At 42.7% G+C, this 16,333-nt stretch overlaps 1 protein-coding gene across 2 annotated transcripts in view; it reads right to left on the bottom strand.

The window, feature by feature from the left end:
* LOC133614390 (calpain-9) overlaps positions 1-16,333 on the bottom strand; it is a 60,838-nt gene that overhangs the window by 21,524 nt on the left and 22,981 nt on the right. The window contains exons 7-14 of one of the 2 annotated variants that reach the window (XM_061972307.1): positions 12,675-12,766; positions 10,526-10,600; positions 10,164-10,324; positions 9,740-9,897; positions 7,723-7,931; positions 7,592-7,637; positions 3,113-3,190; positions 2,979-3,039 (exon numbers count right to left, since the gene is read on the bottom strand). In XM_061972307.1, the coding sequence (XP_061828291.1) occupies positions 2,979-3,039; positions 3,113-3,190; positions 7,592-7,637; positions 7,723-7,931; positions 9,740-9,897; positions 10,164-10,324; positions 10,526-10,600; positions 12,675-12,766 (880 nt within the window). The remainder of the gene's footprint in view (positions 1-2,978; positions 3,040-3,112; positions 3,191-7,591; positions 7,638-7,722; positions 7,932-9,739; positions 9,898-10,163; positions 10,325-10,525; positions 10,601-12,674; positions 12,767-16,333) is intronic. The other variant, XM_072914977.1, reaches the window with a different exon arrangement.

Below are 16,333 nucleotides of genomic sequence, written 5' to 3' on the forward strand. Positions count from 1 at the left end.
TTTATTTACTTTGTGTTACAAATTAAGTACAGGAACTGAACAAATGTGTTCATGATTGGAAAAGGGGTCGGATTAAGTAAGATCTGCTTCTTCCTACTCCTTCTCGCACAAGTTGAATGGTGAAACTGTAAATATGTGACGAGCCATATTGTAGTTATATGCAAGTTTACAATAAATTAATAGCAAACCAAACGGTCCTCAAGTGACTAACGCTGTTCGCCACTGGCGTTAGTGAAACTTTTCGATTCAATTTGCCATTGTGTTCGTATCAGTGACGGAGCAGGAAGGGGCTGGAAATATGTTTGAGGTCAGTGCCTTGTCATTCATTAAGTGAGATTTTACATGCGCTTCTTCACGCTAAATGATAGAAATACGAAAAAGGACAAAAAACAGCTGGATGTCCTATTTCCTCTATAGCAGGGGTCTTAAACTTATGGACCGAGGGCCATTTGTGGCCTACAGGCCCATATTTTGTGGCCCTCTGCTTAACTTTATAGTTTAGAGCACAGGTGTCAAACTCAAGGACTGGGGGCCACATGTGGCCCACCACATCATTTTATATGGCCCGCAAAAGCATAGAAATAGTAAGCCTCAATAAAATACTTTACTATCTATCGCCATTTTGACAGAAAAAGTACATATACATATTGTAAACTATTTTAAACTATTATATTATCTAATAATGCAAAAATATTATATTATCATACGTTCCATTTGTTATTGTTATATTTCAAATTACCCATCAAATTGTACACTTCAAAAAGGAATACAATTCACAGTAAAAACTGCCAGAACTTTACTGTAAAAAAAAAAAAAACAGTCGTTCTGTTTAAAAACAACAACCGCTACATTTACGGTAGAATGACAACAAAACGAAACTGTCAGCTCAGTCGCCAAAATTTTACTACAAAAAACAGTAGTACAAGTTTTACGTTTACATTAATAAGCCAGAAAAAAACAGCGTACGTTTTTTACGACATAATTTGAGCTGTCAGTTTTTAATCACTAAATACACCGATTTTTTTCCTACAGTGTACGAACAAAATTCATACGATAATTAAATGCATAGGCAATTGTGTAACAATATCATTAAGCAAATCCTCATTAAAGTAATAATCATATATTATTCACTGTTACATAACTGTGTTGTGGCTCTCAGTGAAAACCAGTTTGACACTCCTTGTTGAGGGTAATTGCGACCTGCACACCCTATAAATATATTATAGCAATATTGAATCCTACTATAAAGAACGGTCCAAACACAAAATAATATACAATAATATACAAAACCCAAAACCAGGGAAGTTGGCATGTTGTGTTAATCGTAAATAAAAACAGAATACAATGATTTGCAAATCCTTTTCAACTTATATTCAATTGAATAGACTGCAAAGACAAGATATTTAATGTTCGAACTGAGAAACTTAATTTCTTTTTGCAAATAATTATTAACTTAAAATTTAATGGCAGCAACATGTTGCAAAAAAATTGACACAGGGACATTTATACCACTGTGTTAAATGGCCTTTCCTTTTAACAACACTCAGTAAATATTTGGGAACTGAGGAGACCAATTTTTGAAGGGGGAATTATTTCCCATTCTTGCTTGATGTACAGCTTAAGTTGTTCAACAGTCCAGGGTCTCTGTTGTGGTATTTTAGGCTTCATAAAGCGCCACACATTTTTTAATGGGAGACAGGTCTGGACTACAGGCAGGCCAGTCTAGTACCCGCACTCTTTTACTATGACGCCCCGTTGATGTAACACGTTGCTTGGCATTGTCTTGCTGAAATAAGCAGGGGCGTCCATGGTAACGTTGCTTGGATGGCAACATATGTTGCCCCAAAACCTGTATGTACCTTTCGGCATTAATGGCGCCTTCACAGATATGTAAGTTACCCATGTCTTGGGCACTAATACACCCCCATACCATCACACATACTGGCTTTTCAACTTTGCGCTTACAACATTCCGGATGGTTCTTTTCCTCTTTGTTCCGGAGGACACGACGTCCACAGTTTCCAAAAACAATTTGAAATGTGGACTCGTCAGACCACAGAACACTTTTCCACTTTGCATCAGTCCATCTTAGATGAGCTCGGGCCCAGCAAAGCCGGCGGCGTTTCTGGGTGTTGTTGACAAATGGCTTCCACTTTGCATAGTAGAGTTTTAACTTGCACTTACAGATGTAGCGACGCACTGTAGTGACTGACAGTGGTTTTCTGAAGTGTTCCTGAGCCCATGTGGTGATATCCTTCACACACTTTTTTATGCAGGTCACAAGCTTAGTCGCTTACGTGCAGTGATTTCTCCAGATTCTCTGAACCCTTTGATGATATTATGGACGGTGGGTTGTGAAATCCCTAAATTCCTTGCAATAGCTCGTTGAGAAATGTTGTTCATAAACTGTTCGACAATTTGCTCACGCATTTGTTGACAAAGTGGTGACCCTCGCCCCATCCTGGTTTGTGATTGACTGAGCCTTTCATGGAAGCTGCTTTTATACCCAATCATGGCACCCACCTGTTCCCAATTTGCCTGTTCACCTGTGGGATGTTCCAAATAAGTGTTTGATGATTACTCAACTTTCTCAGTCTTTTTTGCCACTTGTGCCAGCATTTTTCAAATTCCAAATGAGCTAATATTTGCAAAAAATAAAGTTTTCCAGTTCGAACGTTAAGTATCTTGTCTTTGCAGTCTATTTAATTGAATATAGGTTGAAAAGGATTTGCAAATCATTGTATTCTGTTTTTATTTACCATTTACACAACGTGCCAACTTTACTGGTTGTGGGTTTTGTAACATGTAATTTTACTTTTATAATCATACAACTAGATCACCAAAGCTGCTGGTCGAAGTAGTTTAGTGATGAGGTTCAGAAATGGATACTTTGTGCGGCCCCCAGGTAGACTGAGTTTGAGACCCCTGTTCTATAGAGAGTGACGGCCACAAGCAGCCAATGAGAGCGCAGCACTGACCTCCTCCCTGGATGGTCTCTGTCAGCAGGCTATGGAGGTGATGAGGTTTACAGAATCCTCTCTGTAAACGACACAATGATGAATGCAACTTGACACACACGCTCGCTTTTCCAAACGACAACACGTTTCCTAACCTTGTTGCAGTGCTTCTTGAAGAGCACTTTCATGGCTTTTAGGGAAGGGAGCGCAGTCTGGTGAGGGAAATGAGGCTGCTGGAAGACACCAGAAGGAAATGTAGACATGACTCCACAATACCAAGGGAATAAATCAGGGGTGTCCAAACTAAGGGCCGCACACTGAAAATTATGTTTTTCATTTTCAATACCAATACAATATTTATTGTAACCATTAGGGCTCACCTCAATTTGGGTGAACGTTAAAGTTCCCGGGGACACAAAAGGGTCTCTGTCATAAAGTGATTAAAAAATAAGTCCAATATTCTCTGCTGGAGAAAGCCTACACCAAGTGAGGCCCTCGTGTGTGTGTGTGTGTGTGTGTGTGTGTGTGTGTGTGTGTGTGTGTGTGTGTGTGTGTGTGTGTGTGTGTGTGTGTGTGTGTGTGCATATATTAATATAATGGATATATAATTGGATATTAAGAGTATGTGAAAGTTTGACTTCTACCTTGTTTACTTCCTTGGAGAGTGTTTCGCATTTTTACCATCATGCTTTGTAATGGATTTAAATGGGTGTAATTAGGGATGTCCGATAATGGCTTTTTGCCGATGTCCGATATTGTCCAACTCTTTAATTACCGATACCGATATCAACCGATACCGATATACAGTAGAGATGCGCGGATAGGCAATTATTTCATCCGCAACCGCATCAGAAAGTCGTCAACCATCCGCCATCCACCCGATGTAACATTTGATCAGAACCGCATCCGCCCGCACCCGCCCGTTGTTATATATCTAATATAGACGATGCAAGGCATTAGTGAGGTTATAAAGCTTTTGCCTGTTAAAGAAAGGAGACTGATCCAATGCAGTGCAGACATTCGCGTGCCACGCTGTCATGGCCCAGACGCACACCAGTGCGCAATCATATGGGAGCCGCGCTGAGCGCACCTCCAAGCGCGTCTCGCTGCCGGCGACGGCCGCGTATGAGCCCGACGCTCCAGCGCCATCCATTTTCAGGGCTAGTTGATTCGGCAGGTGGGTTGTTACACACTCCTTAGCGGGTTCCGACTTCCATGGCCACCGTCCAGCTGCTGTCTATATCAACCAGGGTGAGCCCCACCCCTTTCGTGAGCGCACTGTGCGCGGAGTGACCCCTGTTACGCGCCCCTGGCAATGGGGGTGGCGGGCAGGTAAGCTGCGCGGGCGGAGCGCGCGGAGTGACCCCTGTTACGAGCCCCCGGCCACGGGGGTGGCGGGCAGGTAAGCTGCTTACCTGCTGCGCGTGGCGCCGGCCGCGGCGAAGGCGGACGAGGCGGGGTGTCGGTGCGGTGGGCGCGGTGGTGACCCTGGACGTGCGTCGGGCCCTTCTCGCGGATCGCCTCAGCTACGGCTCCCGGTGGGGCCCTCTCGGGGGAAGGGGCCTCGGTCCCGGACCCCGGCGAGGCGTCACTGCTCCGCTCCGTAAAAGTGTCCATCTCTTTTTCTTTTTTTTTCTTCTGTTGTGGCATATACAGCAGGTGCCTGCTCGTTTTTCGTATGTGGGTAACAACATTTAACTATGTATATATATTTCCGAATTGGTTTAACTGCCACCCGCCTGAATCTATTTAAAATCTTTTTTTTTTTTTTTCAACCACCCGACCCGACCCGACCCGCGGATAAAATCTAATTTTTTTTAATTTCATCCGCCCGATCCGCGGATAATCCGCGGACTCCGCGGTTGTGCCCGCAAACCGCGCATCTCTAATATACAGTCAAACTTGCCAACCCTCCCGGATTTTCCGGGAGACTCCCGAAATTCAGCGCCTCTCCCGAAAACCTCCCGGGACAAATTTTCTCCCGAAATTCAGGCGGAGCTGGAAGCCACGCCCCCTCCAGCTCCATGCGGACCTGAGTGACGTGTCAACAGCCTGTATTCACGTCCGCTTTCCCACAATATAAACAGCGTGCCTGCCCAAGCACGTTATAACTGTAGAATGATGGAGGGCGAGTTCTTGGTTTCTTATGTGGGTTTATTGTTAGGCAGTTTCATTAACATCCTCCCAGCGCGGTAACAACACACAACAACAGCAGTCATGTTTTATTCTACCGTAAAGCAGTTCGTCTGCCGTAAACAGCAATGTTGTTGTAATATATTGAGTTGGAGGCAATAACCGGGCGAGGTGATGAAGTACGTCTCTTTACTGTAGACTTCAGAACAGACTCACACACTTGACGTCAGGTGCGCAACACCACGTAAATCGTTGGCCAACCAAAAAGTAACCCCAGTACGCTATAGCCAACATTCACCAGGAGATGGCAACAGACAAACATAGATCACTCTATTACATTCCTCCCTTTTAGAAATGTAGAAGTTACTCAAAATAAATAAACAACCCAACCAAAAAATGCAGCAGCTCAATTAAAAAACTGTCCTTAAGCCACATTCTTTCTTTTTTTTAGTACTGAACTCTTAACCCTCATTTGTAAACAATAACATGCTTATTATACAAACAGTATTTGTACACCTTTAACACAGATTTTTATACTGTCTTCAGAGGTTCAGTTTTTTCGGTGGTACTCGAAACCTTTCTGGGTACCTGCGAAAGGGTGTTCAGCATGGTTAGAAAAACAGTGACAGAGAATAGAACAAGGATGGACAATTCAACCCTTAACTCAACAATGAGTAGATGAGTGTTATGTGTGTGTATATGTGTAAATAAATGAACACTGAAATTCAAGTATTTCTTTTATTTATATATTGTGTTATGTGTGACCATGTCTGCTGACATTTTGTGTTGGTTTGAATTTTTTTTTTTTTTTTGTACAATGACTGGAGAAGGTTGTTTGCATTGGGTCATATAGGTAAATGCTGCACATAGCTCCTTTCACACCATAAATAAAGGTAATTGAGCTGAATGATGCTCGTTATCCAATAGTTGGAGACCTAATGGCAGCATTCATTTGCCAGATGCAAGCTCCCTGTGGGTATGACCCCTCATTGAAGTTAAAGACGTCGTGACACCCCTGCTCTAGATCAACTTCAAATGTATCCATCCATTATAGGTTTTTATTAGTTTTTTATGGTTTCTTTGGTTTTTATGCCCTTTTTGTCAAAGAAAAGCTTGTTTTATTTGTATAGCCAACACACATATGAAACAGTGGAATATTTGAGCCTGGAGTCGATCAATAATTCATAGCAACATTGATTTTGATTTATTATTATTTTTTGAGCAATGACTGTTTTGAAGAAAAAAATCAGCCTGCATGGCATCTTTGTGTTATTAGTAGAGATGCCAATAAATGCTTTAAAATGTAATATCGGAAATTATCGGTATCAACCTCCCGATATTCCCGGGAGACTCCCGAATTTCTCCCGGACAACATTATTGGGCGCGTGCCTTGAAGGCACTGCCTTTTGCGTCCTCTACAACCTGTCGTCACGTCCGCTTTTCCTCCATACAAACAAACGTAATATGTGCGACTTCTACAAACACACAAGTGAATGCAAGGCATAATAATAATAATAATGACTTAGATTTATATAGCGCTTTTCTAGACACTCAAAGCGCTTCACAGAGAAGTGAGAAGCCATCATTCATTAACACCTGGTGGTGGTAAGCTACTTTCATAGCCACAGCTGCCCTGGGGTAGACTGACGGGCATACTTGATCAACAGCCATACAGGTCACACTGAGGGTGGCCGCATAAACAACTTTAACACTGTTACAAATATGCGCCACACTGTGAACCCACACCAAAAAAGAATGACAAACACATTTCGGGAGAACATCCGCACCGTAACACAACTCAGTGGCCTAGTGGTTAGAGTGTCCGCCCTGAGATCGGTAGGTTGTGAGTTCAAACCCCGGCCGAGTCATACCAAAGACTATAAAAAAATGGGACCCATTACCTCCCTGCTTGGCACTCAGCATCAAGGGTTGGAATTGGGGGTTAAATCACCAAAATGATTCCCGGGCGCGGCCACCGCTGCTGCCCACTGCTCCCCTCACCTCCCAGGGGGTGATCAAGGGTGATGGGTCAAATGCAGAGAATAATCTCGCCACACCTAGTGTGTGTGTGACAATCATTGGTACTTTAACTTTTTTTAACTTTAAACACAACAGAACAAATACCCAGAACCCCTTGCAGCACTAACTCTTCCGGGACGCTACAATATACGCCCCCGCTACCACCAAACCCCACCCCCCCAACCCGCCCACCATCCAGCGGTGCATCACAACAAATTTAGGCATAATAATGTGTTAATTCCACGACTGTATATATCGTTATCGGTTGATATCGGAATCGGTAATTAAGAGTTGGACAATATCGGATATCGATAAAAAAGCCATTATCGGAGATCTGTCGTTATTAGTGTCAATATTTCCTCATTACATTTCACCTATCTGCTCTTTTATTCCACTTTTATGTCGGATTTTTTGCAATGGTAATTTTAAAATGTGCTGCGGGCCGCACTTTGGACACCCTCGGATTAACTGATGCGCCTTACCGCTTGTATTGAAGACTGGTCAGGTGTTGCCGAGCTTGAAGCCGGACTGAAAACACAGGAGAGTCAGGGAACTGTAAAGAAGGCTGCAGGAAGTGTGTGTCAATCCTAACGAGCGGACAAAAAGGACTCACGTGGAGGCGTGGCCTCGCTCCGTCAGCACCCTCAGGAGAAAGGAGCCCTGCTGATTGGGCTCGGCGGTGGACGGGATGATGACGTAGCGACCCGGCGGCAGGGTGCCTCGCAGCACCACCTCACGCCGGGAGGAGTAATGGCTGCTGCAGAGCACTGGGCGCAGGACGCTCAGGTCCTGAGGGGACAGGTGCTTGTCCTCGTGAGGCGCCTGGAGGGAACACACATGAAAACAAGCTTGACTTTGATGCTTATTTTTTTGTCTTTATTTAATTCATGGCCCCAGGACACTTTAAAATGTGTCACCTGAACAGGGACTCGAACCCTGGACCACCGATGGGATTTACGGTTCTTTGAAGGGAGAAGGGAACCGGATCGTGTGGAGCTGTTCAAAAAACTGGCTCGATGTTATAGTTCTTTTTTCTTTTTTTTTTAGCAACAAAATAATCACTGGTAGCCATTATAAGATAAGATGTGGATAAGTATGATTTAAAATTAAATAAAATGATTCTGAAATATTGGCAAAATTTTATTTAGTTTTTAGTTTTTACTGTAAATATTCCTTAAGGTGGTCCTATGTCCCCATGCTTTGACAGGAATATCACTATTTACAATTGGCCCTAACCGGAATAACTTTGTAGCGTTTTAAAGATACAGATAAAAAATTAAAAATTAAAACAAATAAATAAAAAAATAAAAAAATGTAAATACACAGTAAATAACAAATAATAATTTAAAAAAATACACAAAACAAGTAAGAATTAAATGTATGCACTGGAAATTATATGCAACTGCCAAGATTTGGAACTTTATTTCTAGAAATGTTCCTAGTTTTAAGAGCTATTTACCCATTTTTAGTGACTGACTTTATAATCATAATCACAATCTTAATTTCAGCATGAAAGGGTATAGTTATTCCATAATTAAAAATGTTAATAACGAGAATATAACTATTGGAATAAGATATTTTGGTTTTCTCCACACAGAAAATCTTGTTTAAAGATCTGCCGTTTCTTTTCTTTTCTCCTCTGCTCCCCCCTATCCCTTGTGGAAGGGGAGACACACAGATCCGGTGGCCATGGATGGGGTGCTGGCTGTCCGGGGTCGGGACCCGGGGTGGACCGCTCGCCTGTATATCGGTTGGGAACATCTCTGCGCTGCTGACCCGTCTCCGCTCGGGATGGTTTCCTGCTGACCCCACTGTGGACTGGACTCTTACTGTTATGCTGGATCCACTATGGACTGTACTCTCACAATATTATGTTAGACCCACTCGACATCCATTGCATTCGGTCTCCCTAGAGGGGGGGGGTTACCCACATATGCGGTCCTCTCCAAGGTTTCTCATAGTCATTCACATCGACGTCCCACTGGGGTGAGTTTTTCCTTGCCCTTTTGTGGGCTCTGTACCGAGGATGTCGTTATGGCTTGTGCAGCCCTTTGAGACACTTGTGATTTAGGGCTATATAAATAAACATTGATTGATTGATTGATTGAAAGATTCTGCAACATCCCGAGGATGCTTAATTTAAGCACTGCGAGTTTAATAAAGCTTGTTTTTCGGAATAAAATACTCATTTGTATGCATACAGATCTTAATTTAGGATGTCTGCATTTTTTGACTAAAATCTAATCTTTTTATTTTATATTTTGTCAGCTCTTTTTTCCTTTGTGTGTATGAAAGTGTTGATAAAACTAGAATAAAAATTAGGACATATTAAAAATATAAATACTAAATTTGACTACCCTATGCAGTGTTTGTACACTTGACCTACATCGGAACAAAAAGCCATAAAAGTGAATCCAGAATTTTAAAAGTAACTACAAAAAAAATTAATATATAAACAAAAACAATTGGAAATAATTTTTTAAAACCGTGTGACATTGTACCTGCATGTGCATAAATAAACTAGCGCCTCACAACTACGAATTCACGAACGAATCTCTACCCTGGACCTTCAGAATAAAAGTCTGATAATCTACCAATTGAGCAATCCAGGTTGTGTGCTGTTTGCATACCGGGTAGATATGCAGAGCGATGGACAGGGTGATTCCTCTGCGCCGCTGATATTTCTGCATCAGAGCCAAAATGAAGGAGCAGGACTTCGAGGAGTCACTGGATCTGTTGTCCCGCTGGGAGAGGACAAAGTCGTACTGTGGATTCTGCCAGTACCAACCTGGAACACACACACACACACACACACACACACACACACACACACACACACACACACACACACACACACACACACACACACACACACACACACACAGGATGGAGTTTAGGATTATTAGCTAGGATTATGAAATCATGTGTAGAAAATAATCTGTTCCAGGGTCAAACTGTGGCCACCCTTCAAGCTTTATTAAGTGTACAAGCACTGTTTGCCATGTTGTGTGAGTGTGTGTGTGTGCGTGTGTGTGTGTGTGTGGGTTCCGGTACCCCCATGAGGAGAGCCACCCGCCGAAACCCGCGGCACCCAGCTCCCATGATGCATTGCGCACACCCACGGCTGCACGCTGGCGCCCGTCGGCTCGCTGAGGTCAGACAGGTGACACACCTCCATGGTCTCAAAGTTCTGCCGGAAGTCCGACACCGACATCCTGCAGGAGGAGACGCAACAAGGAGCACAGGATGGACATTTATCCTCCTCTTCTAATTTCTTCACACCAATTTCTCCTTTTTGTGTTCTTCCTTTCTGCTTTGTACATTAACCTTCATCACCAGCATGCAGTGTCTGGTGATGTTTTTTTTTTACTGTAATATTACTACAGTACTACCAATATCATTTTATAATAACTCACCAGAACTCCCCATCCTCCCGTCGGACTCGCTCCAGTCTCTTTTGCTCCTGCGGGCTCACTGTGTTCCACTCTGGACTGCAAAGGAAGTAAAAAAAAGAAAGGGTATTTATTCACTTCAGTAGTTTTACTGCAAACCCCGTTTCCATATGAGTTGGGAAATTGTGTTAGATGTAAATATAAACGGAATACAATGATTTGCAAATCTTTTTCAACCCATATTCAATTGAATATGCTACAAAGACAACATATTTGATGTTCAAACTGATACACTTTGTTTTTTTTGCAAATAATCATTAACTTTAGAATTTGATGCCAGCAACACGTGACAAAGAAGTTGGGAAAGGTGGCAAAAAATACTGATAAAGTTGAGGAATGCTCATCAAACACTTATTTGGAACATCCCACAGGTGAACAGGCAAATTGGGAACAGGTGGGTGCCAGGATTGGGTGTAAAAGTAGAGTCCCTGAAATGCTCAGTCATTCACAAGAAAGGATGGGGCGAGGGACACCACATTGTCAACAAATGCATGAGCAAATTGTTGAACAGTTTAAGAAAAACCTTTCTCAACCAGCTATTGCAAGGAATTTAGGGATTTCACCATCTACGGTCCGTAATATCATCAAAGGGTTCAGAGAATCTGGAGAAATCACTGCACGTAAGCGGCTAAGCCCGTGACTTTTGATCCCTCAGGCTGTACTGCATCAACAAGCGACATCAGTGTGTAAAGGATATCACCACATGGGCTCAGGAACACTTCAGAAACCCACTGTCAGTAACTACAGTGGGTCGCTGCATCTGTAAGTGCAAGTTAAAACTCTCCTATGCAAGGCGAAAACCGTTTATCAACAACACCCAGAAACGCCGTCGGCTTCGCTGGGCCTGAGCTCATCTAAAATGGACTGATACAAAGTAGAAAAGTGTTCTGTGGTCTGACGAGTCCACATTTCAAATTGTTTTTGGAAACTGTGGACGTCGTGTCCTCTGGACCAAAGACGAAAAGAACCATCCGGATTGTTATAGGCGCAAAGTTGAAAAGCCAGCATCTGTGATGGTATGGGGGTGTATGAGTGCCCAGGACATGGGTAACTTAAACATACTGTATGTGAAGGCGCCATTAATGCTGAAAGGTACATACAGGTTTTGGAGCAACATATGTTGCCATCCAAGCAATGTTACCATGGACGCCCCTGCTTATTTCAGCAAGACAATGCCAAGCCACATGTTACATCAATGTGGCTTCATAGTAAAAGAGTGCAGGTACTAGACTTGCCTGCCTGTAGTCCAGACCTGTCTCCCTTGAAAATGTGTGGCGCATTATGAAGCCTAAAATACCACAACGAAGACCCCCGGACTGTTGAACAACTTAAGCTGTACATCAAGCAAGAATGGGAAAGAATTCCACCTGAGAAGCTTCAAAAATGTGTCTCCTCAGTTCCCAAACGTTTACTGAGTGTTGTTAAAAGGAAATGCCATGTAACACAGTGGTGAACATGCCCTTTCCCAACTACTTTGGCACGTGTTGCAGCCATGAAATTCTAAGTTAATTATTATTAGCAAAAAAAAATAAAGTTTATGAGTTTGAACATGGGGCTTCACGGTGGCAGAGGGGTTAGTGCATCTGCCTCACAATACGAAGGTCCTGAGTAGTCTTGGGTTCAATCCCGGGCTCGGGATCTTTCTGTGTGGAGTTTGCATGTCCTCCCCGTGACTGCGTGGGTTCCCTCCGGGTACTCCGGCTTCCTCCCACTTCCAAAGACATGCACCTGGGGATAAGTTGATTGGCAACACTAAATTGGCCCTAGTGTGTGGATGTGAGTGTGAATGTTGTCTGTCTATCTGTGTTGGCCCTGCGATGAGGTGGCGACTTGTCCAGGGTGTACCCCGCCTTCCGCCCGATTGTAGCTGAGATAGGCTCCAGCGCCCCCCGCGACCCCAAAGGGAATAAGCGGTAGAAAATGGATGGATGGATGGAGTTTGAACATCAAATATGTTGTCTTTGTAGTGCATTCAACTGAATATGGGTTGAAAAGGTTTTGCAAATCATTGTATTCCGTTTATATTTACATCTAACACAATTTCCCAACTCATATGGAAACGGGATTTGTAGTAATAAGTAGCACATGAATTAATTTGAATAATTTAGAGCACCCATTCAGGTCACTCCATGGCCCCTCCCACTCGGTGTTGCCCCACGGGTTATTAATGCGCACCAGGTCCACTGGTCCATATGTGGTCTGCACCTGGGGATCGAACATAATGGAGATGTGTGACGTTCGCAAACGAATCAAGTCTTTCAAACGGCTCTTTTAAGTGAACAATGAGAAGCGTTTCCCAGGTGTGAGCCGTTCATTTGGGAGACGTTTATGCAAATGCAAAATTTAGCGTCCAGCAGTTGCCCACTCTGCACTGGACTAGAATAGAAATGAGTCAGAGTTAAATTAAATTAAATTAACCTATTACTTTTTATTTAAAAAAATATACTTTTACGTATAAAATTATATATATATATATATATGTATGTGTGGGAAAAAAATCACAAGACTATTTCATCTCTACAGGCCTGTTTCATGAGGGGGTTCCCTCAATCATCAGGAGATTTTAATGGGAGCATTCACATACCATGGTTTATATAGGGCACAGAGTGGGTGGGTACAGGCTGGCGTAGGGGCGTGGTGATTGGCTCATGTGTTACCTAGGAGGTGTTTCCGTCTGTGGCGGCATGCTGTTACAATTTCGCTGCGCTTGTTGAGGGATGACAGGTCTGGACGGTATATAATAAACAGTTTCTCTTTCAAGCATAGGTTGCATCTTTTATTACCACTATTGTAAGGTGTGCTGGATGCAAGAATTTGCCATGTTATTGAATATTCAACATTATTGTCTTTGAGGTCCCAAATGTGTTTGCTGAGTTCTGTGGTATTCCGCAGGTTTTGGTTCCTGAAAGAAGCCTTGTGATTGTTCCATCTGGTTTTGAACTCTCCCTCGGTTAATCCTACATATGTGTCGGATGTGTTAATGTCCTTGCGTGTTACCTTAGATTGGTAGACAACTGATGTTTGTAAGCACCCCCCGTTGAGAGGGCAATCAGGTTTCTTTCGGCAGTTGCAGCCTTTGTTGGTTTTGGAGTCGCTCTGTCCGGGGGCCGACGGCTCATTTGCAATTGTTTTGTTGTGGTTTGAGATAATTTGTCGTATATTGTTCATGCAGCTCTAGCTCAATTTAATGTTGTTCTTGTTGAATACTTTTCTTAGGATGTTGTCTTTGGGAAAGTGTTTGTCAATCAGATTGAGGAATTTGTGTCCAATGTTAGTTGAGACGTTTTTGCTGTATGGGGGGTTGTACCAGATGATGTCGTTTCGTTTTCTGTTCTTTTTTGGTTGGTTTCCTGGCGTGGGTTCATAGGTGAGGGTGAAATTGTATCCGCTTTCATCAAGGGCTTTTTGGTACGGGGGGGTTGCTTGGTCAAATTCAGCTTTGCTAGATGACAGCATCGATAGCCTTTTATTAATTCCGGTAGGTATTCTTTTCGTGGTGGTGGGTGGGTGGTTGCTGTCATGGTGCACGTATTGGAGTGTTGTGTTGGATTTCGTGAATGGTTGGTAGCTGTTATTTCTCAGGTTGAAAGTGACGTCAAGGAAGTTGACGGTTTGCTTGTTGGCTTCAATCGTGATCCGTAGGCTGTTCTCTTTGAAAATTTGGCATATGCGCTATATATATATATATATATATATATATATATATATATATATATACACACACACACACACACACACACACATATATACGTGTATGTATATATGTGTGTATATACAGTACAGGCCAAAAGTTTGGCCACACCTTCTCATTCAATGGGTTTTCTTTATTTCCATGACTATTTACATTGTAGATTGTCACTGAAGGCATCAAAACTATGAATGAACACATGTGGAGTTATGTACCTACGAAAAAAAGGTCAAATAACTGAAAATGTGTTTTATATTCTAGTTTATTCAAATCAGCCACCCTTTGCTCAATGAGCTTCAAGAGGTAGTCACCTGAAATGGTTTTCACTTTACAGGGGTGCTTGAAGTTCATCGAGAGAATGCCAAGAGTGTGCAAAGCAGTAATCAGAGCAAAGGGTGGCTATTTTGAAGAAACTAGAATATAAAACATGTTTTGAGTTATTTCACCTTTTTTTGTTAAGTACATAACTCCACATGTGTTCATTCGCCCTCTCCCCCCTCTCTGACGGACATCTACACCTCCCGCTGCCTCAACAGAGCCAGTGCCATCATCAAGGACAGCACCCACCCTGGCTCTGACCTGTTCCACCTGCTGCCCTCTGGGAAGCGCTGCAGGTGCATTAAAACCAAAACAAACAGGCTAAAGAACAGCTTCTTCCCCAGGGCCATAACCATCCTGAACGGACTGCCCCATTGTCCCTCATAACTGCCTTCTCTTCGGTGCAATAACCCATTCCACCAACCACCCTGTTTTTGTTTTTGTTTTTTTCATGTATATATTCATTTCACACCATATTCATTGCACTTCTACATTTTTTATATTTTTATATATTTGCACATTGTTTTTCTAGCATGCACACATCGCACTGTATGGAATGGCCTCAATCTCGTTACCTTGCGTAATGACAATAAAGCTGATTCTGATTCTGATTCATAGTTTTGATGCCTTCAGTGACACTCTACAATGTAAATAGTCATGAAAATAAAGAAAACACATTGAATGAAGAGAAAGTGTGTCCAAACATTTGTTCTGTACTGTATATAATGTACTAATAATGGAAACGGGGTTTGTATATATATATATAAGAAATACTTTAATTTCAGTGAATTCTAGCTATAAATATACTCCTCCCCCTTAACCCCGCCCCCCGGCACCGCCCACCCCCCCAATCTCCCGAATTCAGAGGTCTCAAGGTTGGCAAGTATGTTGGCATACCACTATATGGAGCCATAGTGTGAGAATCACTGCATAATCTATTCTATACATGTATTCCTATTAACTATGCTATTTATAATCTGATTACCGGTACATGATTATGTACATTCTATAGTTCTCCTGGTACTACCGTATTTTCCGCACTATTAGCCGCACCTAAAAACCACAAATTTACTCAAAAGCTGACAGTGCGGCTTATAACCCGGTGCGCTTTATATATGGATTAATATTAAGATTCATTTTCATAAAGTTTCGGTCTCGCAACTACGGTAAACAGCCGCCATCTTTTTTCCCCGTAGAAGAGGAAGTGCTTCTTCTTCTACGCAAGCAACCGCCAAGGTAAGCACCCGCCCCCATAGAACAGGAAGCGCTTCTTCTTCTACTGTAAGCAACCACCCGCCCCGGTAGAAGAAGAAGAAGCGCGCGGATATTACGTTTCATTTCCTTTGTGTGTTTACATCTGTAAAGACCACAAAATGGCTCCTACTAAGCGACAGGTTTCCGGTTCATGAAAAGACGCAATCTCTCCATCCGCACACGGACTACTATTTCACAGCAACTGCCTAAAGACTTTCAAGAAAAGCTGGCTACTTTCCGTGCATATTGTAAAAACAAGATAGCTGAAAAAAAGATCCGGCCAGAGAACATTATCAACATGGACGAGGTTCCACTGACTTTTGATATTCCTGTGAACCGCACTGTGGATACAACGGGAGCACGTACGGTGAATATTCGCACCACAGGGAATGAGAAGTCATCCTTCACTGTGGTTCTAGCTTGCCATGCTAATGGCCAGAAACTTCCACCCATGGTGATATTCAAAAGGAAGACCTTGCCAAAAGAGACCTTTCCAGCCGGCGTCATCATAA

Source organism: Nerophis lumbriciformis, linkage group LG17 (genome assembly GCF_033978685.3).
Source record: "Nerophis lumbriciformis linkage group LG17, RoL_Nlum_v2.1, whole genome shotgun sequence".
Lineage (NCBI taxonomy): Eukaryota > Metazoa > Chordata > Actinopteri > Syngnathiformes > Syngnathidae > Nerophis > Nerophis lumbriciformis.